Below are 27,529 nucleotides of genomic sequence, written 5' to 3' on the forward strand. Positions count from 1 at the left end.
TTTATAAAGTGTAATTAACAAAGAAAATTCTCTGTTCTAGAAGATTTATTCTGAATCTAGCAAAGAAAAATATAGTGGCTGGTTGTCAACACCAGAGCCACATTGCATTAGAAATGAGGAGACTTGTAAAAGGGGAGGTAGATAGATTGTCTGTCTTTTGGTGGTATGTCAAGGCAAGATGTCCTTTGGGAACAGATGTTGTAGTCAAATTCAGATTTTGGTTTCCATTCCAGAAGTCTTGAGGTGAAATTCTCCAGTCTGCATCATGCAAGAAGTCTGCTTGGATAATCTGAGTCTTGGCAAGCCATAAACATGCAGTGTGAGCTCTACTGCAGGAAGGAAAGAGGCATTTGAGATCCAGAGATCTCATATCTCTACCAATAACACACTATTATTGCTGCCCATTGCCAAGTGGCCTTGAAAGAGATTATTTGGTATCATTTTCTGAAAGACACTCTGCCATGTCTATAGGACAGTGTCGTCTGCAGGAACATCATGAGTGAAGGTAATTAATAGTAATTGTTTAGGGCTCATGGTCTCCCTGGATAAGATGACAGGGAGATACCACCCTATCCCATCCCATCCCACCTTGATTTGAGTTGGAAGTGCTGGAAGGCAAGACATCTAGCCCGTTTAATAATGAAGCAACCAAGTGGTCTCGTATTTCATTCCACGCTCATCCTGGTAACTGCACAAACAGGAGCTGTATCAAAAAGAACATCTCTTTGCTGGACAAGAACAGGGTTAACCCAGGGGGGCACGAACAGTGGGTCACTCCACCGCTTTTGTGGCTCTTGTCATTTGCCTTCTAGCAGGGTCGACGGCCAACAATTATTTCCGGAATGAATTTATGCCTCCGAGCCTCTGCATCACCCATTAGGCTCTCATTTGTCCGGTGGGGAATTTGATATATGTCCTCAAAGGGCACATCCGACGGGCACAGACACTTGACAAAGCAACGGGACATGCGCGCACCCGCCCCGGCTCGTTCAAACCCTCTCGCACGCCGGCAAACGTCCCGACGTACAAAAAGGGACGGTGTGGCTTCCCAAGGTTGCACGAGTGTTAAACTCTAATAAACAAGCCCCATCGGTGAAAGCTGAAAGAATCTGAGCCCTCTCCAACAAAGCATTTAATCCAGTTTGGCGTAACCTTTGACATTATTAGGGATCGCAGTGACCCTAATCCAATCAGATTGATTAACTAAAGCGAAGACCCCATAAGCTGACCCCCCTCTGGCCTCTGCTATTTAGTCCTGACCAAACAGTGGGAGAGACGTGCCGTATTTACACCACAATGGGTCTGCGCTGAGAACCTGTTTCATTACAGAGCGACTTAAACTCCCATTACTCCATCAATGTATCATTCTTCAATAGTTCATTAAAAGCTGCTCCTCCACAATAACTATTAACCATTTCTCAGTCCAGCTGGCAGGTTTAAAGCCCCAGCCAGTCTTTAGCAGAAGGAGGTGGGAGTGAGTGAAAGAAATAGATAGACAAGGGCTCCCTTTTTAAATTTAAACGAACTGGGGGTTTAAATAGTTTGAGGTAATTTACTTTTATTGAATGGGGGGAGGAGAGGGAGGAAACTTTTATTTTGACTTAATTATGTGCTGAGGTCCTTTAAAGAGACAGGGCCATGATAAGCTTTTATTGTATTACTTCTCTTGAGATCAGTTCATATTTCTGCCCAGAGGAGTTTCAAAGAGAGCTCGCACAGTGTTGAGAGACTAGGAAATGCACCACAGCTTAGACATGAACAGCATCTCCTGTCCATAAATGTTAAAAACAGGGAGAAAGACACAATTCCCAGTAAATGCCACTTAAGTTTGAGACGGAAGATGCCTGTTAGGTTGCACGGTTCATTTTCTGTTGCCAGTGATGGCATGTCCCTCTACTACATCCTCCAAAGTTTTATCCTGTATATTTTTAAAGGCAACGCAAAAATTTTCCCTTGTTCTTGGGAAACTGCAAGATGTGGCAACTGCCTTACAAACTGCCAGACCTCTCAGGTAAGTGGCTGGGCATGAGCTGTGGCTAAGGTGATCATTTAAGGTCATGTGGCTATTGCCATGTTCTGCTCCACTGCTTCACACAATACAGGTGATGTAACCGTATCAGTCCCAAAGAAATAAATGAGAACAGATTTTTTCCTCTAGAAATTACTCTGTTAGAAAAGTTCAAGTGAGGAGTTCTTTCTGCTGTCCAGTAGTTGAAATTTGAACTTCTGGGAAACTAGAAATTACATTAACTCTAGCCTCTTATATATGACTGAGAGACAGACAGGGAGGTTTATATAGAGCGAAAGACATCAGGCTCACTTCTTTTCCTCTAAAGGCATCCTGTTCTTTGCATTCCCGATAGCTTAGGGTACCTGAGTCACCTATTTCCTAATTTCCTAGCCCTTTGCAAGAAATACTCAACAGTGGCACCTATCTGAATGTTTCTCCATGGAGCTGCACAGCTGCTTATATGCTCCCAAGACCAAAAAGGAGAAAAACCCTCTTCCAATAGCCCCGTAGCAATTTCACCTCCTGCTAATGCCTGAATCATTCCCCACGCAGGTACCACAGCACAGCAAGGAAAGTGATTCTTCCTTTTGAATAAGGAACATTTAGTCCACAGCCAAGGACAGGCAAAACTGAGTAATCGAATAGCTGGATGGGATGGGGGACTTCTGCTCTTCATATGTCCTCAGTGACATATGAAGAGCTAGAGGGACATAGGGCCAAGCCTGTCAAGTATTGCCTTGAAATAGCAGCAGGTCTGGACCCCCTGAACATCACCATTCCCTTGGGCTCATGAATACCATTGCTGTTTAATATGTGATTCATTAGGCTTGGCTATGGAAATGTAAAAAAAATGTATATACATAAATATAATTGTAGTTAAAACATGTGGGATTTCTTTCCATAAACAGACTGATGGGGAAAAAGAGTCCGGTTTTAGATGAAATATTAGAATATGGCTCTTAATGGGACCAGAGTCTGGTGACAGTTTGGCACCGCTGAATCACAGCTCAAGCCTAGCCCTGAATTAGCAATGAGATACCAAAGCAGCAAGGGCAGCCCAGACAGTGAGGCAGCCTCAGTGAGATCTGGGCCTAGAAAGTATTTCCTGAAGGCATTAAAATCAGCCCTTTTCAATGAAAGAATTGCAGATAGTCATGTAAGGCAAAAGGGAGTTGCTTTAGTGACTACGCTGGTTTGTGCTGAAGGAGGATGGGGTCCCTATTGACTCAGATGAGAAGCTCCAGTTAGATCTTGGGTGACTTAAAAATTAAGCTGCAAAGTACAGTTTTGCTTGCTTTCTTTCTTTGTCTCCTTTTCTCCTTCTCTCTTTCTGGGTAGGAGCTCAAATATGTTCCTACCCTGGGGGATCTGCCGCACAAGAATGCGACTGAGCTGTTTTTCTTCTCCCCCCTTCTGCTGTAGGTGAAGCAAAACTGAAGGGTGGTTTGATTCTCCCTCAAGGAACAACATTCTTCAGTTATGAAATCGTCCCAGCCTTCTTTCCCTCCCTGAGCCTGGCTACCAAAAGCCTGCAGTCTCAAGCAGGGACAGACCCTTCGTGTCGACACCGTTGTGAGACAAGAGTGTTTGGCGGCTTGTGGGATTGGGGCTCCTTCGGTCAGTGAGGAGGTGAGAGTAGCTTTCCTTGTGCACAGGGTGAAATTGCTACAGGAGATGTGGAGCATCTAATCCGAGAGCATCTGGGAGCGCAAGGCGCTCCATGTGTCCTTAAGGACATCCAGCCTTGTGACCAGGCAAAGGCATTGGGTTGCCTGGTTCACTTACTGCCTGTGCCCAGTGAATGCTCTTGGGCAAATCACACTGGGATTGTGCCTATGAGAAAAATATTCAGTTTGGCTGTGCTGGCCTAATTCAACTGCTATAGTCACCCAGGAGTGATGTACCCAGAATGGACTTTTTAATTGCATGCAAAATGTTGTGGTATGACACTTTGATAGGGGCTTAAGTGCACCACACTGGCGATCTTACAGGTGGAATTATTTTGGGGTGACCTCTCACCCCTAAACCCAAGTAGTGACACCATCATTAATACAGTTCCTCAGCTCCCCAGCTCTAATGGGGTAACCCCGCCAGGTGAAACCACCCCTTCTCCTGCTGGGTGAACGTGAAATGCCTGTTCTGGCTGGTGGAGGCCCTGCCATGATACAAACCAAGGCTTTGCTGTTTCTTGGTTGCCCTGTTTTTCAAACTTCATGCAAGGGGAATTGCTCAAGTCTCTTCTGAGTAATGCAGCAGGGGAAAACCAAACAAACCCCCCCCATCTCCAGATGGCAAGCACTGGACGAACGTGCCCCAAAGGTGGCTTTAGATCAGCTACATGCACCAATTCAGGAGATACCCTGAAACTATCCCAGATGCTCCCTCGTCTCCTCATACGAGTTCAAATGGTGCTACTCTGCTATTCCAGACAAAGTAATTCCAACTCCCAAACTGTCGGGAGCTGTCAAGAAAAGAGGATTTCCAAGCCTCTTCTGCTGGTCCTCTCCTAAGAGAAAACAGCCATATTCCTGCACAGCTCTGCACAGGGCACCTGGACTTACCACCTGGGCAGGAACCAAATGCAAAGCAAGTCTGCCTCTTGGATGAACCCCTTTGTGCTAAAGGGAAAGGCGGAGCTTGACCCAGACTTACTGAGACCAGCAGCAGCAGGCTGGACTTTAAAAGGCAGGCTACAAGGGCAAAGAAGGATAAAACAGTTCTTACAGGCTAAAATAGGCTCCTGCCAACTTATAGGGGAAAAGACCAGATACTCAGAGTTAGACAAGTGCTTAAATCCCACTGCATTCAACAACTTAGGGCAAAACATTTCTAAGAGCCCTCACTTATATCGATGGGTGCTGTGTCAGAATCAGTTGCTGGAATTAACGCCTTGTCTTAATTTGCCACATTCATAACCAATGAAAGCTGAACCATTAACTGATGGCAATTTCCTCAGGCCTTTGATCTTCATGGTATCCCATTACAGTATCAAAACTGATGGTATCCGATAAGTCCAGCCCCTAGGAACCATTCCCAACAGTTCATCATTTCCCCTCTGCAATCATCGAGAGAGCTGAAAATGCGGCATGAAATTCCATGTGATCAGAAAAGGAGCCAGACATCCAGCTTGACCACTGAAAACACAATAATCCTTTGTGTTCCTTCCAAGGGGCATAGGATCATAGGATAATTCATGTTGAAAGGTACCCTGGGAGGTCTCTGGTCCAACCTCCTACTCCAAGCAGGGTCACAGATGACCCCACTTTCTGTGCGCTGCCGAATGGGGCACTTCCCAGTTTTCTGGGTCACCTATACAATCCCAATGAGGTTTGAGGTAGAAATAGTGGTTACCTGTGACTGGATGTTGGCTGTACAACGGAGGTGGTGGGTAACCACACTCCTTATGTTGGGGAGGCACAGATTTACTTGCTATCCCTATGACAAGGCTGTAATTATCTTCTTCTGTCTACAAAAGACCTACTGGGTCAGGTTTGAACTGCTTGGATGAGGTCCTGGGCCAAAAAAATTTTCCCTGCCTGTGTCGCTTGTCTCCTTTATCAAGCTCAAGTCCTGTCTCCAGCAGCCCATTTTTAGATGGCACTTTATCACAAGCAAATGAGTTCACAGTATGTTTCTCAAGATCTCTGCTGCTACTCCACCATAGATGTTGCTGTTGGCAAACCCATAGCACTGCGCTCACCTTTATCTAGCACGGGCCCGAAGATGGCTAAGCTGTCATTAACGGTTGTGCAGTTCCACCTTCTCCCTCGAAATTGGTGTTGGCACTCCTGGATCCCAATCTTCACCCCTTCTGCTACGCTGGGCATGATCTCCACATAGTTCCGACAGAAGCGTAGCTGCTTGGGTACCAGTCCCGGGATGCTCCCACAGAGGATGGGCTGAGTCCCCAGGGAGGAATACTGGTGACCAATTGCCAAGGACCTGGAAAAAAAAAAAAAAACCAACAAGGAAAAAGAGATGCTGTCAGGCTGGCTTTCAGCTTTGCACTTGGTTCAAAAGAACGGGGATAGAGAATCAACACCTTCAGTTCCTCTGCATTCCCCTCTCCCAAAAATGTCCTTTCCACTGTCATCCCTCCCCAAAACAACATCATCTCTTTCCTGAAGTTCCCTACAGGCCCAACAAGGCAAGCAACTCTATCTTTAATATCTTCCTTCCCTTTTCTTCATCATCTCAAAACCTTAATCCATCATTGTGCTGTTTCTTCCCAAAGACGCTCAGCTTGTACAGCTAGTTCCCTTTGCAACCAGAGGGTCAAAACTATATTTTTTTCTTTGAAAGCCAAGTACGCCTGTACAAGAGCAGGTAAGTAAGTTTTATAGGAAATTTTGGCAGCTGAGGAAGCCCAGGGATTAGAGAGTCAAAAGCACTTTCAGAGCTACACAAAGTAATAACACCAACAGTAGAAGAAACCATGCTCCAAGTCTTTGGAAGGGGAACACCAAAAAATTGACAACCATCATAAAACTCAGCAGTATGACCATTATATTTGAACCTCACCAGGTAACTTCTGTGCACTGAAACTGACCCTAAAGACTCAAGCAGTTTGGACCTTGGGAAATTAAGAAACCCAACTCTGAGCTAAATGCTGCAGGAATGCTACATGAACACCTCACTACTCCATGATGCTTTCATAAGCAGTTAAATTTCCTGTGCTGTAGAGGAAAGGGGATGGAAATATAGCCCTGCTGGCGTAGAAACCACCTGGGGAAAAACTTCTATGGTATAATATGGATCCAATGTCAATGCTATTCCCCCGTGTGAACAATGGTACTCATGTTACTGAAACGTTCACGCGTAGGTGCATGCAAGTTGGGAGCCATGGTTGGCATATTGGTAACATCCCTGAAAGTATGGTCTAGAAAAGATACTTTAGCAAAGTATTTCTCCAACTGTTTAATCCAGACATATGCTTTGCAAAGCTTTATACTGGGGCTTTCTAATCAGGTTGAAGTGTTTTAAATTATTAAAATGGCTGCCAGTGTCCTTCCAGATATTAGTTTAGCACATTTTCACTTTACTTTCAGACCGGTTTCAATTTGGGAATTTTCAAAAGTAGGGCTCTATTTTCACGAAAGAATGCCGGCTTTGCTGTACTGTCACAATGATACGGAGAGCCTGCTTTGACCATCAATCTGTAAATCGCTTTAATTAAAGTGAGAAGAGGGAAATCAAAAAGAAAAACCACGAACAAAACTTGAGTATAAATTCTGCGCTCAGCCAACTGGAAGTCTGTTGAAAGGAGTGTCCATGAACCATTATGCTGGTTGAAGCCTTAGAGACAAACAAGTCAGCTATGCAGAGAGATCAGCAGATATGTAGCTAATTATATAGATTTTTAAAGTGTTTTTACTGGTGCTTCTAATAATAACCTTGATTACTAAAACTGAAGGGATTTTTAGAGTATAATTTCCTTTTCTTCTAATTAAATCTCTTGATTGACTTTTCTGCTCAGAATTAATGACAGACAGAAACCTGCCTGGGCAGTGTGTATTTCTGTTTACATTCATTTTTGCTATGTGGTTTTCATTTGGGAACAGCCTGGTGTGTTTGAATTATCAACAGGGCAGTCAGGGAATATGCCTTCTCTCTCTTTTGCTCTGACTAAAAAAAAGTACAAGAATTCTATCAATCATTGCTGGAATTCAGAAGAAAATTAGCTTGGCTTTAGCACTTCTCTAGACTAGGATAAAAATTGTTTTAAAACGTCTGTCCTTTTTATGGGAGAAGTGTACTTGCAGTCAGTTAGCTGCCTTCCTGGTAGATACCCAGTCAAGAGGGGACAGAAGTGAAAAGGAGATGGGCATTCAGATGGTCAGGTACCAGGGGATTTTAGGCTGAACTCAGTGGCTTTACTAAGTGTGCATAGACTAGGCTTTACAAATCAGTCTTTCCAGGCAAATGACACATAGGGACATCCATTTCTGGATCCCAAATGACTCTAGGTAGGAGTCTAGAACAAAGATAATCAGCTCAGTCAAGAATGTGCTCTCCAAGACATTGCCCAGTAAATTAAATTTAGATGGGCAAGGTAGAAGGTGCCTAGGAAAGCAAAGAGTTTTCAGCTGATTTCCTAAACATAGGTGCCTCTTTCCAGTTCAGCTGCACTTTCGGGAGAAGATTAATCTCACCTAATATTAGAGGGCAATTCATCCTACCCCAGGGAGGGAGGATGAGATAAGTAGCATGAACTTCCCTCCAGCAGTGCCTCTCTCTTTTCATTGCTTTAAAGGAGGAAGGCAGGCAGCTCACACTGACCAGGAACTGCGTTCATATCACCTACCTTCTGATGTCTGCAACATGGACATCTCTAGCTGATCTGCTCACCCCAGCCTGCTTTTGTAATCATTCAGTGGAGTGAAACAGGCACTTCTAGGGCACGATTCATCTGCCCATTTTAGATGTCTGCGTTGGGATGACGTGAATCATGGCCTTGCCTGCATTGACTGTATTGGCTAGACTATCAAGACAGCCTGGGTGACTGGTTGAGTGGGATATGTCTGCACTGTAAAAATCTCCAGATGAATCATGCCATGATACCTAAAAATTGGGATGGCTAAGTTCCTTGAAAAAGTCCCACCCAAGAAAGCTAAGTACTGTGTTGAGGCCCATGCAAAGAGCTCAGCTGTAGGAAGGAGGCAAGTTCCTGCAGGACCCTGCAGGAACCCACAGGAGAAGACCAAAGAAAGGACCCAGTTAACTTGTTTTCCCTATCTAAGTGGCTTGATGTGGGTTTTCTTGAGCTTTAGATTAATTCAGGGAACAACTAGTGGCAGAAAAGCACCTGTGAAATGGAGCCCATGCCAAGCCAAAGGGTGTTTTAACTTTGACTACACTGTGTACATTTTTGTTTCATTGTTAAGTTATATACAAAACACTGGATCACAGTTTCTGGAGTAAAGACACCTTCTAAAACACTGTTTCAGGCTTCAGAGGACTTGTTGAGTGTGTGGCCTCTGTGGCCTTGTTGGGAATGCAGAGTCTTAGGGTGCCACATCTCCAAATCTCAATCTGTTGAACCCCCTGAGGACTGGGAGTTAGGAGGTATTCACAGATGCCAGCTTTAGGCTCAGGAGCTAGATGGTCCTATTGCTGTAAACAATGGGGAGAGATAGATGCCTTCATCGAAGCCACCAGAGAAGAACACTAATTTAGTTGCTCTGACGCATCCTTCAGAGAATAGTTCAGCCACTGACTATACGGGGAGTCCAGGATGCGGACACTTTCCAGTGTCTAAAGTTAACTTTAGTGGAAACATCTGTAGAGTTTGTTCCCACATCAACTAGAGTCACCAGCAAAGCTTTCAAAAGTGCCCTATCCGATTCCCACCAAAGATAAAGTATCCACTGAGATAGAATCAACCTGCTGCAGGCTCCATCCATCATGTTGTGAAGCCAGGAGGACTTTCTTGAACTATTTCAATAGGACCTGGATGAAGTTTTAGGATCCCAATCTCATAAACTTTAGTTATGTGAACAGCCAAACTCTAGCCTGTCTCTGGTTTTTGGTGGTTACTGCAGTGGTAGAATGAAAATACCAGTCATAGGAAGAGGAGTTTATAGGTTGGTGCCCTCAACTATTTGTTTCCGTTGCTGGGAAGATCATCTAAGATAAAAAAAATAAAAACATGTAGAAATACTTTTAATTGCTTTTCACACTGCTCACTTCTCAATACAGTAGGGAAACAGTCACACCTTGCTTTGATCTATGTTACAGTCTGGAAAGTTTAATCTGCAAAAGACAATCTCCAGCAAGAGTCTTGTTCTCAAGGCGTCATCAGGCACTGAGACAGTGTAATGCAAATTTGGCATTTCATGGAGGAGTGTGTAGTCACTTGACTTTCAGCTGAAGATACAGGGTGGAATCTCAAAACATCTTTCCATGAACAGTGCCTCTGCTGTTAAACACAGCTAAGCACAGTCCTCTTCCTAGCTCACTTGCAGACTCTGGAGTGTGATAATGTCTATCAGAGCACCCTCTTTTGGCCTCTACTTTGCTTCCAGCTTCCAGGTGTAAACACTTTCTCTCTCTCTCTCAAGTCAATTTATCTTTAAGAGAACTAAGTTCTTTGGGCTTCCTGTAATTTTTATTGATCATGAGGTATGAATCTTATCAACCTTCCAACCCTCCTCTCCCCCCAAAAAAACAACAACAACCAAACAACCAAAACCTTTAGAAAAGATTGGGAAAGTCTATATAGATCAGAATCTCATTTCAGTGTTACTCAACTCTCTAGTAGATTCCATCATTCATTTTTCTCACTGTTTCCAATGATTAAACCGGTCTTTTGCATTTTTCCACTCTCCTGCAATCTGCTTCTAAACTGTCTTCTGCATCTGGGTAGTTTTGAAAATGTGGTGGCAAGAAACGGGCCAAGTGCTGTCTATTGTGGTCTAACCAGGCGGCATCTGCAAATGTCTTAAGCATCAACACTTCCTGGATGCATTGACACCAACTTCTTCTTTTCCACTGGAGAATTCATGAAGCACCCAAGTTTACAAACACAGTCATCCCCAGAACAGGTACTGCTTAAATTTGAACCAAGAGAAAGGGTCAAAGAGCTGTTCTGTTCAAACCAATTAGCCTTTTCTTCCCATTAGCTCAGGAGGAGCCATGAAAACACTGTTCTGTATGTCCACAGTCAAAGTTCTTGGCTTATCTTTAAGCCTTGCATGCCCTGAAGTGTTTAATTCAACCTTCAGTGAGCATTTTTCTTTGCCAACACACCTAGAGAGCTCTTCATTTCCCTTATCTTAATCTATCTGCTCCTTCAGCAGAGCCGTTGTAAATAAGTACCTGGCCACCTTCTTAATAAATTACATGTACCCTCCCTCTTGGAATGGACACCCCAGCCAGGGGTGAGGAAGAAATGAGGAAGAAATATGCAGGAAATTTATGCTCATAGCTTTTTCAGAAAAAGAGAAGGCTTCAGTTCTGGATGGCCCTGCTGTACAGCACCACTCTGCTGGCTTTTCAAGGTCACTACCTGCTCAGTATGGCTGTCAAAAGTCCTTGACACATCAGTAGCAGCATGTAGAGACGCGTACACCTACTTGCGTCTTCTTGAATTCTGTTATTCTTGAACTCTGTAGGAGCTCTATTTTGCTATTCATTTTGGAGAGGCCTTTTGCTGGCTCCAAGTGCTGCTGAGAGCTTCCTCAGCAGACATCCTTCTGGGGTTCCCAACACAGGTAAAATAACTGCATTTATTAATGTTGTACAGCAAGAGTGTAACTTGTCTAATGACCCAGGATAAGACCCAGAGAGCACTTAAGTCCCCACTGAATATTGAGAACTGAGCAATAGCGGTGACTTTGCTCCTTTTGTCTTACACAGATGTAAGGTAGCAGCCAAACTGCTGAAGAAGTGAAGTGAAAGGATGTCCATCTGCTTATAGTAGAGGGGATTTATGTTTGCTTGCAGATGCCCTAGGTTTTCTTCCACACTGCACCATGGGATTCCCTAACAGCAGGATGTCACACCTCCTCCAAATCCTTTCTCATAATCCGTTCAGATTTCCAGAGTTTCACCTAACTCTCTTTTCCTTTCTCACTCATTTTGGCTGCCTCTCTGTGGTCCCTCATCTAACTCTTTGAAGATGAATCTCAGCCACACGATGAAGGAGGGGACAAGTTGTGCAGAGCTGTCTATCTAAAAAGATGCATACTCACAAAACGCCCTTGGTATCATGACACTAAATATTGAAATGAAGAAAGTGGCTGGAGAAGTCTTCATAGGTTCTGTCAAGCTATAAGGAAAACCCATCCAGGGTTGTCTCCCATCTCCTGGTACTAGGCCAGAAGGGCTCACAGGGAAGCTGCTAGCAAGTGAGGAGTGGTCACCCCTTACATCATCCTACAGCATCCCAGTTAGGCCCTCTGTGGTGCACTAACCATAATCCCCCATGGGCTGCTAAGATCGACCAACATGAACTTCATGTATCTGAGGCTGCCTAAAAACACATTTGGGGAGAAGTGAGCAACTAGGAGGCTGTGAAGTTTCCAAAAAATAGAGGCTGCCATGAATGGCCAATAGCACCTGAATGTTCAAGAGGCTCATGGGATAAGGTGTCAGCCTTGATTCAGTTCCCACAAACCCTCACCACACAGGGCTGGCATAAATGACAGAAGAACTGTGGTGCCCACCTGCCGTGCACAACTGGAAGCTGGGAAAGATACCCTAGAGCTAGGGACCAGGCACAGGAGATGTAGTTGAGCCTGCTGTGTCCTTTGCACTCTGATAGCATGTATCAGTTCCCAGTCTCCATGAAACTCTTCTGCAGAGACTTGAACCACCAGCCCAGAGGCCAGGTGGGTGGACAGGCGGAAAAAATAATAATTCTATATTCATTTAATGGCATTTTTTTTCACAGAAAAACACCAATATTCTAGCACATGTTTTGATCATTTTTCTGTTTTCCTAAGAAAATTAAAATAAAACCTGGAGAAATTGTAGAATGGAAAGAAAGGAAATGGAACTTGACAAACCCCATCATTTTCAATGGAAAAGGAAATCATTCTGCTAACTAATGTCCCTCCTGGATGGAACTGATTTTCTTTTATGCCGTTAAAACTATCCCAAACCCAAGCAATTACAAAATGTGGACAATAATGAAATTTTTAATTAATGTTTTAGTTCAAAATTTGAAAACCACCTTAACACAGATCAGGAAAGCAATAGGTGTAGCTCTAGAAGACATGAATCAAGTAACTGATTATAATGAAAAATATTTTTTCAGTTTGACAGGTTTTTTTTTGGTTGTGTATTGCCCAGTAATAATCAAACCTAGGCCTAAGAAGTCTAACGCTAATTACAGAAGTGACATATTTTAATTCAGAAATGAAGAGTGTCTGTAACTGATTGCAGTGGGGTCTTCAACTTTTGGTCTCTGAGCATCTGGCTATCGACAGGTTATTCCTAAGAGGTTCACAAAAAGAACTAAGAAATCTAAGCTTGTTGTTAGAAAGATCAAAGAAATCTAATCCTGTTGTTAGACAGATCAAATTCACTGTGCAGGTATCTGTCCTTCCAGAATATTTTTCTTCCAGTCTGGAAAAAAAAAAAGACTGAAACCTACTGTAACAACTGTTCTTTCCACTTCTCCTGTTAGATATCTCTTCTTTCATCCTAAAGTAGAGCTCCAGATATTTAAATTCTTTTTCTTCATATTTAAATTCTTTTTCTTTATATTTAAATTCTTTTTCTCTTCTAGCCCAGAAAGTATGTACGTAATTTTGCGGTTGGGTCCGATCCTGCAAGCACGCAGGCATGGAGGTAACTTTTCTCCCATGAATAATTCCCTCACCCTTGCCCCGCATTAATAATAATGATGGTGATGATGATGCAGCATTGTATTTCTCTAGCACCTTTCATCAGAGGATCTCTAAGCGTGGGACTCATCTCACCTGACTTTGACCATTTAAAAGTTAGGCATCTTAGCCAAGTTAGCTGTCTGCTAGAGTCCATGGAAGAAGATCAGCATCTCCAGAGGGCAATTCAGCCCATCCTAAGATAGGTGCCTCAGACAGGTGGGCTGAATCACTGGAAATGCCTAGGAGGCGGCACTGGCTGTGGAAAAGTGATGAGCATAAAGTATACACCTTGTTTTTAGCAAGCTAAAGGTAGGGACCAGTAAGTTCACCCTTTTTTGCTGAATTTCAGAAATCCCTGGAGGGCTGGTAAGAGGACACCAAGGAAAGTCTTTGCTGAGGGATAGATGGCAGCTATCGCTAACATGGACCATCGCAGCTTATTTATAACACCCAATAGTAGTTTTAGTCAGAATTTGAAAAATAACATACTCAATGGCAACTTCGAGTGGATGCTAAGAAAGCAGAGTGTAATTATCTGAGTTGAGGTTTGGCCAGGACAGTGAGTTCCCACAGGAACTAAGGCACACCACAACACTCAGCACCTTCCACTCTAAGTGCAAGAGATGTTTCTTTGACTTTGTCTTCCCTTAGGATCTACAGAACAGAATAGAAGAGGACAGAATGAGTATTAACAACCCGGTTCCTTGCAAAAAGTCTCAGGAACTCTTTAATTACCCTAGGCAATTAACTCTGTTATACATGTCATCTGAAAAACAACCCATCCAGCAGAATAATGGCCCCTCAAACCATGTTTTCAAGCCTGGCTCCAGGACACAGTGACCCTGATGTTGTTTCCGTACCACATCCTATAACTTGGGCTTCTCCCTGGAGGTCTCCCTGCTAAGATCTGCCTCTATCCAGTGCCATTTATTTTATAAGATTTGCCAGGATTGCAGTACAGGGTATTAGAGATGTATAAGCCTTAACATTTTAATCTGCCACCTACACTGCAGTTTATGAGAGCTGTAAATCTCGTGGTTATAATGTACTCATCTAATGATACTGCTGATGGATAAATTTACCTGGGATGAGGAACAACAGTTAGTTGCAAATGAAAGAAGAGTAATTTAAAGTTTCATGTAAACACCTTTGCTGCCTTACTTCTGACTTCTCCCAGCCTAACCCCTATCAGGATTTCATGACAAATGGAAAGTATGTATATATGTGTGTTTGCGATGCAATGGCTGGTTGGCCTGTGAGAGAACCTGCCTCTTTCTACCTAGTATAATGCTTATATACCTTGGACATGGGAATCAAGTTTTAGATGAAAATAGATCAAATTTTCTGGGTCAGGTGTGCTAAATTAGGGGAATGGAGGGAAGAAAGAAGGCAACATATTAGGCAATGAAAAATGCCTACAGTATTTAAAGACATTTAGACTCCTACTATGAATTTCAATAATAATTAGGAGTGTGGCTAGTCTTAACCCTCCTAGTTCCCCCCAACCCCCAAAGCATCCCAACTTGAACCTTTTTTGAATGATCAGCAATATAAATTACATATAGTGGTTTCAAACCTCTCATTAATGCTCATCCCCCTGAACTCAGGTCTATTCTGGGCTATGTCAGTGCTAAATACCTTGGAGGACTGGGCTCAAAGACCTCAGATCCTTGTGAAGATTGGATTTGGACTTCTAAATTGCTTAAGTGCTTAAGTGCTTGGGGGAATTTTACCCTGAAACTCCTTAATGATGAAGCCAATTTTGAAATGAGAACCATGGATGGAAAGCTCCGTCATTGTGGTGCTTAGGTAACCCTACAAGAACAACATGATTTTCACTGTCTACTGTTCTAATACAGCAAGTTACTTATATTTCTTGCTCTTTCCTCCAAGAATGTATTTTGAATATGCATTTGGTCATGCTAAACACACACACATACCATCACTCAGTTGTGCGCACACACACACACACGTCTGCGAGTTCCTTCTTTGGTTTTCACTGAGTCATCAGGCTCGCCAAATGTGTGAACTCACGCTATAATGTTCTCCCAGAAAAATAACAAATTGATTTCATTTTTACAGGCTACAGCATGCTATATAATTGGAGACACTGCCTTGTCAACTCAGACCGGTCTGACCCGACCAGAGACATTGCTTACAGCTGTTTACGGAGCCATAAAGTTTCCTCCTCTTTGTTTTTCCTTCCTTTTTCACTCTCTCTCTCTTTTTTCTTTTCCCTTATCCCTCTAATGAATCCTACAGATACTTTTTGTTCTGGTCATAAAATACTATTAGGGAAAAGGCAGGAAGCCTTGATTTAGAAAAGCACTTCAGTCAGTGCTTCAAGTTAACACTGTAATCAATGGGACTTAAGCACATATTTAACACTGAGCATGTGTTTAAGGACTTTTATTGCACCAAGACAGTCAGTAAGGAACTTTCTTTTACACTTGTGTGTACTTTTTTTTAATTATCGATACCAAATTAGAGGTTTTGATTGAGCAATCGCAGGGATTGTTTCCTTTTTAGACCCAGAGCACAGCTCCAGTTGCATCAGGAATTTTACCATTTCTCATTGTCGCTGTGTCCAAACCCTGATCATTTGAGGAAGAGCAAACTCCTATACTAGTTTGTCTACTCTACTGAAACTGCCAGTTAGGACTGGGCACCTTTTTTTTTTACGTTGATCTATTTCCAATAAAAATACATATATATATAAAAAACCCCACCCTGAAACCTTCTGCGTATTTTTCACATATCTATGTAGTTTGACAAATTTCCCAGGCACTCAGAATAAATTTAATTTTTCTGACCATTGTAAAAAAAACGTTTTATGGAGGGTGGTTTTGCATACAATTTTATGTTGTGTAAAAATCTTTTATGCTTATCTTAAAATACTCAGAACCTCAAAACTTAAGTGAAATATTTTGATTTCTGTGGAAAAAGAATTTCTGATCAAGTGCTTGATTTTCCAACCATGAAAAAAATACTTCCATTTTGAACTACTGGGAAAAAAAAAAAAAGATCCCAACCCCAAAAGAGCTTTTCATCTAGTTACACTATCCATCAAAATACTATTTAAGTACTTTGCAATAAATTACGGTTGTGCTTCCTTTCATATCATCCATTTGTCACAGAATCTGCTTCTTCTTCAGTCTGAAATGTCACAAGACTCATCTCATTCAATCCCTCTGAAATGCTCAAGAACTGATCAATACTGAATCAACTGTTCCAAAGTCATACATAGATATGAATACATCTTACATCTTTGAGGACCATTTCTGTACACAGGATGGACTTAGGACTAGGGACAATATTTATCTGGATCTTGTTCCAAACATGTATGGGAAAGGAACATGAGAGTTGGTCAGGGAAGAAAAACTTTCCTCCAAAATTACATTGAAGCTTTACAGGTCTCTATTTTTCTTTTTAGAAAAAAAATGGAAAGCAGCAGAGGGCAGAGACCTCCTTAACTTCTCCTTCCCTCTGTTTTGGAAGGGCTGCAGCAAAAGATGACCTGTTATTAGACAACAGAGAATCCACATGGAGGAAGGCCATGAGGAACACCCCAACCCAAAGAGAAGGCAACTCTTACTTAGAGCTGGCCTCTTGCAAGACTGCCATGAGACAAAAGCTCAGACTTTTTTTGCTGCTTATAAAACTATTTTCTAAAATGAAACAGCAATTTCTGCTGCAACAGAACAACTGGATTTTTTTTTTTTTTTTTTGCAAAGAAACTGCTTTGCATGGGAAAAAATCCTCATGGCTCCTTGACATGTTTCAGCTAGATCTCAGTAAAATTAAGGAGGTACAGACTGATGAGTCGCTCAAAGGTACAGGAAAAATGCCAGTGTATGTCCTGGCATTTGTATACACTTTGAGAGAGAGAAAAATTCTTTCTCAAAGATCATCTCTCACAACAGAAAGAATAACAACAGCAATAAAACCTGATGCAGAGAAAGAAGAGAAAGATTTAATTTGCTTTACAGCACTGACTTTTACGATTGTTTGCGGATACCTCCTGTCTACTGAAATGGATGTATTGGGTCTCCTTCAGCCCAAAATTTACTCTGGTGTGAATGGAACAGGCAGGGATGTTTCAGCCATAAGGCAGCTTAATTTTTGTGGGCTGCTAAGCAAAACCCTTCAACTTCCTACATCTATGGCAATGACCTAACGTTAAGTCAAGGTTTTATAATCTGTTTGTGAGATAGGAAGCCCTATTTAAACGTAATGTGAATCTATTCACAATCAGCTTGCTTTTCTTAGCCATCTTCTGTGGACTCTTAAGGTCACCCACTCCAAGGGTCTCCAGATCTCTTGGTTGAAAAAAGGTGATTTGGGTGAAAAGCTCTTCCAGTCTTTTGAGTGATCAAGTAAACAGACCCAGTCTGATTTCCTGCAACACGGCTGGAGGAATTACAGCACCATGTGTGCATCACCAGACAACGCAGACAAGGACCAAGCTTTCTTCTCCAGGCTCCTCTCTCTAAACTTACTGGTGTTTGATGTTCGCACACCAGGAGCCGTGGCTCGAAGAGTTTCTTCTCCAAGTGACTCAGCAGATGCGGTGCCTTGATGTTCCTCAGAACAACATAACTGTTCTCCAGCCTAGTAGCTTCTCAGTGCCACTGGTGACTCAGTGCCTGGCTGAAAAAAGGCTGGCAGTGGTCAGGCTGATGAATGGGGAAGAAACTCGGGTGAGAGAGGAAGCATGTAGGAGGGGTAGGATTTGAAGGAAAGAAAGCGAGTAGGGAGCTGTCCTTGGAGCAGGAGAAACTAACCCAAATCCCTGACTTGGAGGATGAAATAAGATGCTGGGCGAAGAGCAAATAACAAGAGCAATGGGCTTGTTTTCCCTGGTTGGTGAGGGTAAATGACCCTTCAGTGCTCCCGGCAAGGAGCCTCCCGCAGAAGGACTCTCACAGGGTGGCAGCAGCCAGGAGCTGCACCTGCAGACCTCTCTGCGCAGCATCGGAGCCTTAATGATTTCTTTCTGAAAGAAAGTGGCTGGGGAAATGCAGACAGGCTGCCAGATAGTGATCAGCTCACGGAGGGGTGATCACTATTAGGCAAAGATACCAGCTTTGACATGCAGTGAGGGAAGCGGCCAAGAATTTGGGAAAGCAATCCCAGCTTTCTGCTGCATGTTCCTCTGCCAAGATACCTCCTGTGTTTACTTTAGAAACCAGAGACGAGCCCTCCTCTTCATAATAATAATAATAAAGCTGCAGGGTCACTCAGCTTAGCAGATGGATTCCTTCCAGCTTGGATTTCTCTTCGTTAGCTGCAGAATTGATGCACTGATGTATCTGGGGGATTATGCAATGTTAATAATTAGGTTTCACAGGAGATCTGAACAGTGACAATGCGAGGCTGTGGGAAGGAAGCTCCACTGGAGAAAATCAAATCTGCCCATGGATCTCACGTGGAACCTGTGGACTTTGCTCGGGTCTAAGGAGACTGAGTAGCCACAGGGACCACGCAGCCCTCTGCAGCAGGAGCTCACTGCTTGCCAGCAAGCTGCTTTCATTCATGCAATAGAAGCAGCTCTGTCTCACCAAAGAGCTGCAGGAGCAACGAACCAGATTGCATGGCTTTCCCATGCTCGTAGATCCTAAATAGCTAGTGGTGCCTGCCATAGCAGGGACAGAGACAGAAAGTCTGCAGGAATATTCCCTTGCATTTCTTTTCTATTAGTACTGAATCAAAACCTTAAGCTCTGGATGTGATTGCGCTGAAATCCTTAAAACCTAAACCCCCCAGAGCTTTTTGTGTGTTTTTGCAATTTTCTTCCGTGGTGCACAGGTGGTATCCAGAACACTAAACCTGCCCCATTATTGGGTTTAACCTGCTAAGGTTTTATTTTTTACTTTAAAAAAATGAAATGTTTTATTGCAGTACAAGTAGCTTATTTTCTACATTGAAACAACTTCTAGCATTATGATTTTTTACTATAGTCCTGCATGCGTTAGAACACTGAAAAGTAAAAATCTAAAGGAGATATTTTGTCTGGTCAGAAATACTTAACTGAACAAATCACTCAGAATTTTAGCAAGTTTTTTTGATTAAGAAATAAAGACATTTCCAACTGTCCATATTGCCTGGAAAAGAGAAAGTTCAGTTTTCAAGGATTTTTACAGGAACAACATAGTAAGTGGTATACAGAGGTTACAACTACTACCTTAGAAGGCCCTGCACAACTCTGGGTTTTACTATTTTCAATAAATTATTGTGTACTGTGCTCAACTAATTAATGGAACTCAGTTTCACAAATTATTGTTGAGGTTCAAAGCTTAGCAGGAATAAGAAGGGATCAGCTATTTTCCACAAAGCAGGAATGCCTGGAGATTTGACAGCATGAAGATGTCAGGGTTTTAAAGGATTCTAAGCACTTCATCTACAGGACATTAGCCCATTTATAGCCAGTTAGGAGGGCAAAGAGAAAGCTTTCTTTGGAAGGAAGAGTCTGTTCCTTAACTGCAAGGCTGAAAATGGCAATGAAAGCAAAACCATGAACACAAGAACATATTTACCCTTGATGCCACCATCAGATGTTTTCTGCCTTCTGTTCCCTTCCCCTCTTGCGTGTACCCATGCAGAGACACACCTATTGATACATCCCTGTGCATGGAGGCACCATTTAAAATTTCTCTGCTCTAGTGCACCCAAGCATCAACCAGAAACATTGAGTGCCCTCAAGGAACTCTTTCTTACATCTTTTTCTTCCTGCTAATACTGACTAATAATATTTGGAAATCAGAAGCTCAGAACTAGGTGGGTCAAATTTCCAAAACCTGGGGAGGTATTTCAAGACATGGGTCAGTTTGGTTGACTGCACACGAGCATCTCAAACCCTTCCAGCTACGCTTGAGGATCCTACCAGGTCTCGCTCTGTATGACCTGTGTGGTAGCTGCCAGCCCCACTTGGGTGTCTTGGGTACCACTGGGAATCTGTGACAGAACTGGGTGCCATTCTACATTTCCCATGTGCCCATTGGAAAGAAAAGGGCACAATTAGGACACAAGCAATTTGGCCTAGTTTAGATATCTGTTTCAAGATGAAGTTAAGCCATGTGCTGGACTCCACTGGCTATAAAAGAGTTAGTTATACTTCAGATGTGAAATGCTGACACTGTAGGTACTTAGTGAGACAAATCCCACCTTGAACTCAGAATCATGTGGTCAGGTGATAAACAGGAGGTTGATATTCACTTGTACTAAACCCTTTGGCCAAACAAAGATGTGGTTCTGGAGGTGTTCCAGAGAGACTTGCTGAGAAGAGAAGGGGGGTTGCAGTGGGGTAGGAACTCCCTCCATGGGAAGCGTGACAAATACAGGAACAGAGACGCAAGCCCAGCGATTCCCAAAGCAGCCTAAACCAGGACAGGGAGATTCTCACCGAGACAAGAAATTCTGAATTGAAGATTCAGGACTGTTCCCTTCACTTGCCTACTAGTGAGATAGCTTTCCTGAAGTGGGGCGGGGGAACTGGTGAGAGGCAATCACAAAAGTCTAGGAATTCTTCTGAAATTCTTCCGAAATTCTTCCAGGAAAAAAAATAACTTATTTCTTTCGAGTTTCTCTTTAACAGCATTGTAATCTCATTGATCCATCAATGTATACATTTTCTAAGCCAGGCCACCCATTAGCTTGTCTTCTCTATACCACTAGCCATTGCATTTCAGACACTAGATTCACCTGGAACAAACCCAGCAGCTTTGTTCAGCTGAATCACCTCCTTCAGAAAGGTACCCAGTCTTGATCCAAAGATAACCAGAATCTACCAGTTCCCCTGGGGACGTGCTCTGATGGCTAACCACCTTCACTGGTAAGAGCTGCTAGCGCTGCTGAAGCCAATCGCTTGTGGCAGCAGTGGCAATCACAGACCATGGTGGGGAGACTTGTGCAAAAGGAAAAGGCTTTCCAGATGTGGGCCTTGCAGGTGCTAATTTTGACTCCACAGAAATCAGTGAGACCTGAATCCTGTCTAGAATAGGAAGCAAGAAGGGGAAGACAGTCTGTCCCCCATAATTTTTAAACTGGTTTTGGTTTGCTTCCTTAAAAATAATAATTAGAAGCTTCACCCACTCCCTGCAAGCGATCATTTATTCCTTCTGCTGAAAAATTAGTTTGTAAGAAAATACGCTGGATCTCTCTTGGAAGTGCTTCTTCTGGGTATTTGCTTTAATGAGGGTGATCTCACCAACTGAAGAGGGAGTTGGTGGTGGGGAGGAGGGGAAGGTTTGCACTGTTTAAGGAGGCTCGTCGGTGAGGACGGGGGACCTACCTGCCCCTCCACCCCATGCTGTGTTCCCCTCAGCTCCCCACCACGCTAACCTCCTTTTACTTTCTGAGCAGCAAGCTGCTGCTGCTGGTGTTATTGACACATATTTCAAACAAGCCCGTGCAAGGGACTCGAGACACATTACATTGCACATGGTGCCCCGGGCCACAGATTCGCCTCCTTACACCGACAGCACGTTTTGCTTCATAAAGAATGTGCAGGCCTTCACCTCGAGCTATTTATCTGGTGTGCTCAGAAGAAATAAGAGAGAGGGAGAAAGCCCTATATGCCCATATTGGCTGTTAACCCCGTACTACATACCCCATAAGTGGCCAAATATTGACCTCTCTCCGCATGAGGTCTGGGCCACTGTCTGCTGATGAACCTGGATGGATGCCTGCAGTCCATTCCCTCTCTTTCTGTGCACCTGCATTTAGGAAAACGGCTTCTTGCACCTCTTTGTAACTTCACTGACCCATTCATACAGCTCCTAGCACGTGCTCCATCACGGAGCTCAACCAGAGCTCCCAGACTGGGAGCATCCCACACTGGAAGAGGAATACTATCTGGTGAATAAAAGTTGCTGATACACACCTCTTTCCAGGATCAGGATAATCTTCCCTTGCTGTTAGCAACATTTTTTTTTCCTGCTTTCTCTAAATCTTTCCATCATTGTTATTATAATGATAATAACAATAATTATTACTATTATGCCTTGAACTTGAGTCTAAGATTAGGGCTCCCATTGTGTTAAGAGCTTGATGGAGAAATGTCAAGGAGCTGATTCCTGCTGTAGAAAGCTCATTGTCTGCATTCAGGCAGGACATGAAGGGGTGAATGAAACAGAGAAAAGGGGCCAGGAATGAGGTAGGATGAGACGCAGCAGTAAGTAGAAAATGAAGAGCAGTTAGCAGAATAGCAGGAGTCAGCACTGGTGCCTTGCCTAAGCAAACCCCGCTCCTTGTCTGTGTCCACACATGTCAAATCTCAGCAGGGAGAAGGGGAATGCTCCCTTGAATTTCCCAGCTGCAGAAATGTGGATTTTTTTGACATAGCAGTAGGAGAGCCTTTAGCAGCTGCACACAGGTCTGATCGCTGCCATTGCCTCTTCACTGATAGAGCTCTGCTCCAAGTACATCAAATGCTCAGAAAAAACCTTCCTCTGTGGCAAAATCGGGGTGGAAAGCTTTCCACCATAAAAACCCTACATTACTCTTACCTTGAGACGAGTTAGCTGCAGTCATGTCCCTTTTGGAGGCTGGAAAGCTGCCAGGGATCTGGGGTAAGGAGTTGCTAACATCGTGCCATACTAATAATTCTTCATTTCACCCACCTTTTTTTCTGTCTCTTTGGATTAGATTTGAAGCGCTTCAGGGCAGGGACTGTCTCTGGCTATATGCACATACGGTGCTTAGGACAAGAAGCCTTTCGACTTCCTTGGAACTGCCAACTGCTAATGTATTGCAATTAATAAATAATTGGAAAGATCTTGAAAGGTGAGACGTGAAATGACAACAGACTGACTGAGAGGGGCTGGGAGAGTTCTAAAATTTCTTTGAAAGCTTCTTGTTTTGGTAAATGTTAAAAAAAATGCACACATTTCCAGGCCATATACAGGAAAAGGAAATTAATGCCCCTACCTGGACTGTGACACATGAGCACTGAACTACAGCCTAGGTCAGGGAGCTAAAAGAAAAGTCTGTCCAGGTGGAGTGGCATGAGAAGTTTAGGTAAATAGAATGTAATTCCCTAAGTGAACACCTTTGCTCTTACAAAAAAATGACAATGAAAGTGAAATCCCATGGGATAGTTTAAAAATCATCCAACAGCTTGTAGCACTGCCCATGAATCTCAAACTCACTCCATTTCTACGTGCACTCAAAAACAATGTGAGAAGAGTGGGAAATTGTGAATATAGTGAATATAAATTAGGACTAAGGCAGATAAGTGATAAGGGAAGCTCAAGCCATCAGTGAATAATCCATGAGTAGCAGTGCTAAGAACATGAGAATGACAAATAAATAATTGTTTAATATATTGTTAGAGAATATACAGAGATATTCACACACACTCATACACACGCATACATTTATAGTCCCTAATAATATATTAACCATATGTAGATAAACAAGGAGATAAAGAATGAAGGGAATATAGGATATTTCTGGATAACTGCTGTTAACATTTGTAATAAATCTCAAAGTGATGATGGAAAACAAGAGAATGCCAAATAGGTTAGGAATCTACTGTGTTGTTAAAGAGCAAATGGATAACTGTAAATCTGTTTTCTGGCCCAAAAGGGAAATGGATGATAGAAGACTGAACCCGTAGAGAATGAGAGAGTTGTAATATAATTAGTGGTAGTAACCACAGTTATATGGAAAATTAATTTAACGTAATTTTTAAATTAGATTGTTAAAAGTAATTCTGTTGATATAGCATTCAGAATATAAAGAAAAATAGTGAATAAAGAATTCAAAGTGGTGATATATAGGATCAATACAGTACACAATAAATAGATGCACAGCTGAGAGCTCTCCAGTATCATTCTGCTAGACAATCATCATCAGATGGAGCTGTTTCTAACTGAAACTCTCGGAGGTCATCTCAGTGCTGTTTAACTTTCTTACCAATGGTCCAAAAAAATCTCCATCACATCATTATTGAAAAAGTCTGCAGGATACTGAAGCACTGGAGGAGTGAGAGTGAAGGATATGGACAGGGCAGCAGCACAAAGTGAGGGCTCAGGATGTGTCCACCTAAAGCCACCTTCTTGCCCCAGATGACAAGTCAGGCTTGCAGGAGTGACATAAGCCATGTCGAGGCTCCAAGTGAATGCAGGGATTTGGAGACTGACCCCCGTGATGTGAACGCGGAGCACGACAGGGCTGGCTAGGAGAGTGAAGACAGAGGAGCGTATAACATCTGCACACAGCACTGGTGAGGACACTACCAAAATACCATATCCAGATGTACTAAAAAGCCAGAGAAGGCCCGGAGCAGCAGAAAGACATCTAAGTTTGAGAGGATCGACTGATTCATATCATTTGCAGTCCATAGCTGCTACATCATTCCTCCCTTTATACACAACAAAGAAGGCGGACACAGGATTGAAGCCAGTCGCATAGAGGAGATGCTTTGAATATTACCAAAGCTTCTTTCTGGTGAGTCAGAGAGAGCTAGAGTTATGAGCTGAGTTATTCATTCCTTTCTTGATCGCCAATGCCATAGTATGCACCAATAAGTTCCTCCAAGGTCTAAGAATAGTGGTCTGAAAGAGAACTACAGGAATTTTAGAAAATGCCACTTTGGACCTCTTTCTAAATGCTGTAGCTCAAACACAAGTTATTAAATCTGATGAAGGAGTGACCAGGTGTAGCTCTCAGACATCATGGTCATAATGGTCCTGAAGAGAGAGAATCATACTGAGTTTTCCTTGAAGGCTTCCCACCCAAGTAGTGACTCAACCTCCTTATTGTGTTAGGTAAGGAATCTGACACGATCAGGCCCAAGATGGTCCATGGCTTCAGGCCATAAAATCCCCTATCACTAAGTACTATAAAATTCTCTGATCAGAGGAGCATTCAAGTACTTGCTGAGTACTAAGATCTTCCTTAGACAATGGGATGTAATATATCTACAACCATATAAATAGCTGGTTGGATGAGAGTTGGATAAGATCATGGCTTTACAATGCTGCCCCTCCTGCTTTTAACCCATCCCAGCGTTGGCTGAAACCAGGATGTGGCAAGCCTTAAAGGGATTTATGCCTTGAAATTACCAGCCTTCTTCAGCCTTACAGGAATAAGGATGTTGATTCTCACCAGCAAATTGCTCCCACTCAGCACTGACTTTCCTTGTTGATCATTTTAGCACCACCTTTTTATTTAGAGCATCTAATCACTTATCAGCAAAGGTCCTAAACTAAAAACGCTGTTTGGAAACATCTCAGTTGTGGCCCTTTCATTCCATTGTCCTGCGGCACCCTGCTCAAGAAAGGCTTTTGCACCCCAGACTCTCCCTGTCAGTGATACTCTACTCAGTTTGGGTCGTCATTGTGAAAGACACCCTGTGCTAGTAGAAGAAAAGGAATTGCCTTGCTGCAATTTCTATGCTGCTTGCTGTGACAGGACAGAAATGTCTCTTCGGTACCCAGAATTTGGTTGGCGCCAGAGCTCTGGGAACAGACTGAAAGGCGTGGGTTGGTTTTGGATGAATCATGTTTTTAATCATCAAACACTGCCAATCAGAACTGCAGCAGATTTTCCCCAGTTTTTTGTTTTACCTTAAGAATGATAATTTCAGACTCACAACTCTGGATTAAGCACAGATGGAAACTTCACAAGCACTGACTAACGAAACCCCACAACCCTCTTGTTTGAGATGAAGAACCTTCAACATCAAAAGATTAGGTGATTTATGAACCTGTTCGTAATGGAGCTGACATTAGATTTGAGATAATAATCCTTCCAGCGTGCACATGGATCAATTATATCAGTGACTAACTTTAATTAGGAGAGAAGATGGCGTAGTTATTAAGGCATGGGTAGAGGACTGCGGGTTCAATACCTCATTGCACAAAAAGATCCCCTGTGGACTTGAGGCAAATCAGGCATTTTGGTTTGCCTCAATTTCCCATCTGTGAAGTGGGAATAATATTACCATACACATTCAAGAAAACAGCCATGTATTTAAGGAATTAAAGACAACGGCCATTAACACTTAGATGATGGATTATTAATAAATGAGCCATATTGCAGTGGTAAACTGAGGCTCATGCCAACCACAGGAACACAGGAACAGAAGGTAGCTGATGGATCACTGTATTTTCTTCTAGAAGGGCTGCAAAGAGTCATATCATGTCTCTGCCTATAACCAGCTGTTTAATAGTAAGCATGATAGAGTATGCAGACCTGACTTCCAAGTTGCTGTTGCACCTATGAACACTATTTTGGGTGGGGGAGTCTTCACTTCTATTTCTATGTAGGAATCCCCCCACCTCATCCATAAAGTTTTCTCCTTGCAGTCTTTGGAGTGACACTATATGCAGTTGTTTTCTGTTGTTCCAGTAAAGCCTTGTCTGATCACTGGTGGATTTTTGTTTTCAACCTTTCAACCCACTTTATTAGATAGGGCAGATGGTGGGAAGCTGGAAATTTCCTTCTCTCACTCCTAGGTCAATTACATTTGTTCCTAATTTACCCAATGCCCCGGCCGAGCTATGGATCAATGAGACATAAGCAAGTATGTAAGGACAGGATGTCCCAGGTGCTTAAACATGTGGTTAAGTGTTTGGGTGAACCAAAGTTTTCATAAGGATTAGATTTAATGCAATAAGAGTGAGTAATCCCACGCATGACCCAGGTTTTCCTTTGTCAGATGCTAAACATTGGACTCTTCCCTGAAGAAATTGCTGTTGTGTTTTAAATTAAGACTTTCAGAATTTAAAAGCATGAAAATCTTCAGATGTTTAAAAAAAAACCCCAAACAAAAAACAAACCACAAAAAACCCTTTCAGGTAAAACTTCCAATAAATCTATGTTCAGCTGTGCTTTACCAACCATAATCATCCATTTATGAATTCAATTCAAAATTTGTTTACTGATTTTTTCATATCAGTTACTAAGACAGCAAAGATCTATGGGAATACTTTAGAAGTCCTGGACAAAAGTAGGCATATCATCCACTTACATTAGTTGCAAGGCTTGATCCATAGTCTGATCCATGTAGTCCAAAGACTACTGCTGAGTAGAGATCTCCGATAAAGAGACCTCTAGGAAACCTCTGCCTCTGCAGCTGGTTGAAGCTGGCTTAAAGGTGAGCCCAAATAGAAGCATGATACACTAGCCTGAGTTAGGAAATGAGAGTACCAAGGTGGAATGTTTGTGTCTTTGCACA

At 42.7% G+C, this 27,529-nt stretch overlaps 1 protein-coding gene across 1 annotated transcript in view; it reads right to left on the reverse strand.

Moving 5' to 3' along the window:
• WNT3A (Wnt family member 3A) overlaps positions 1–27,529 on the reverse strand; it is an 88,394-nt gene that overhangs the window by 32,872 nt on the left and 27,993 nt on the right. Inside the window, exon 2 of the mRNA XM_009475326.2 lies at positions 5,712–5,953. Coding sequence (XP_009473601.1) covers positions 5,712–5,953 — 242 coding nt within the window. The remainder of the gene's footprint in view (positions 1–5,711; positions 5,954–27,529) is intronic.

This window comes from Nipponia nippon, unplaced genomic scaffold, assembly GCF_047370975.1.
Source record: "Nipponia nippon isolate SJK-2023a ecotype South Korea unplaced genomic scaffold, ASM4737097v1 scaffold_1, whole genome shotgun sequence".
NCBI classification, from domain to species: Eukaryota; Metazoa; Chordata; class Aves; order Pelecaniformes; family Threskiornithidae; genus Nipponia; species Nipponia nippon.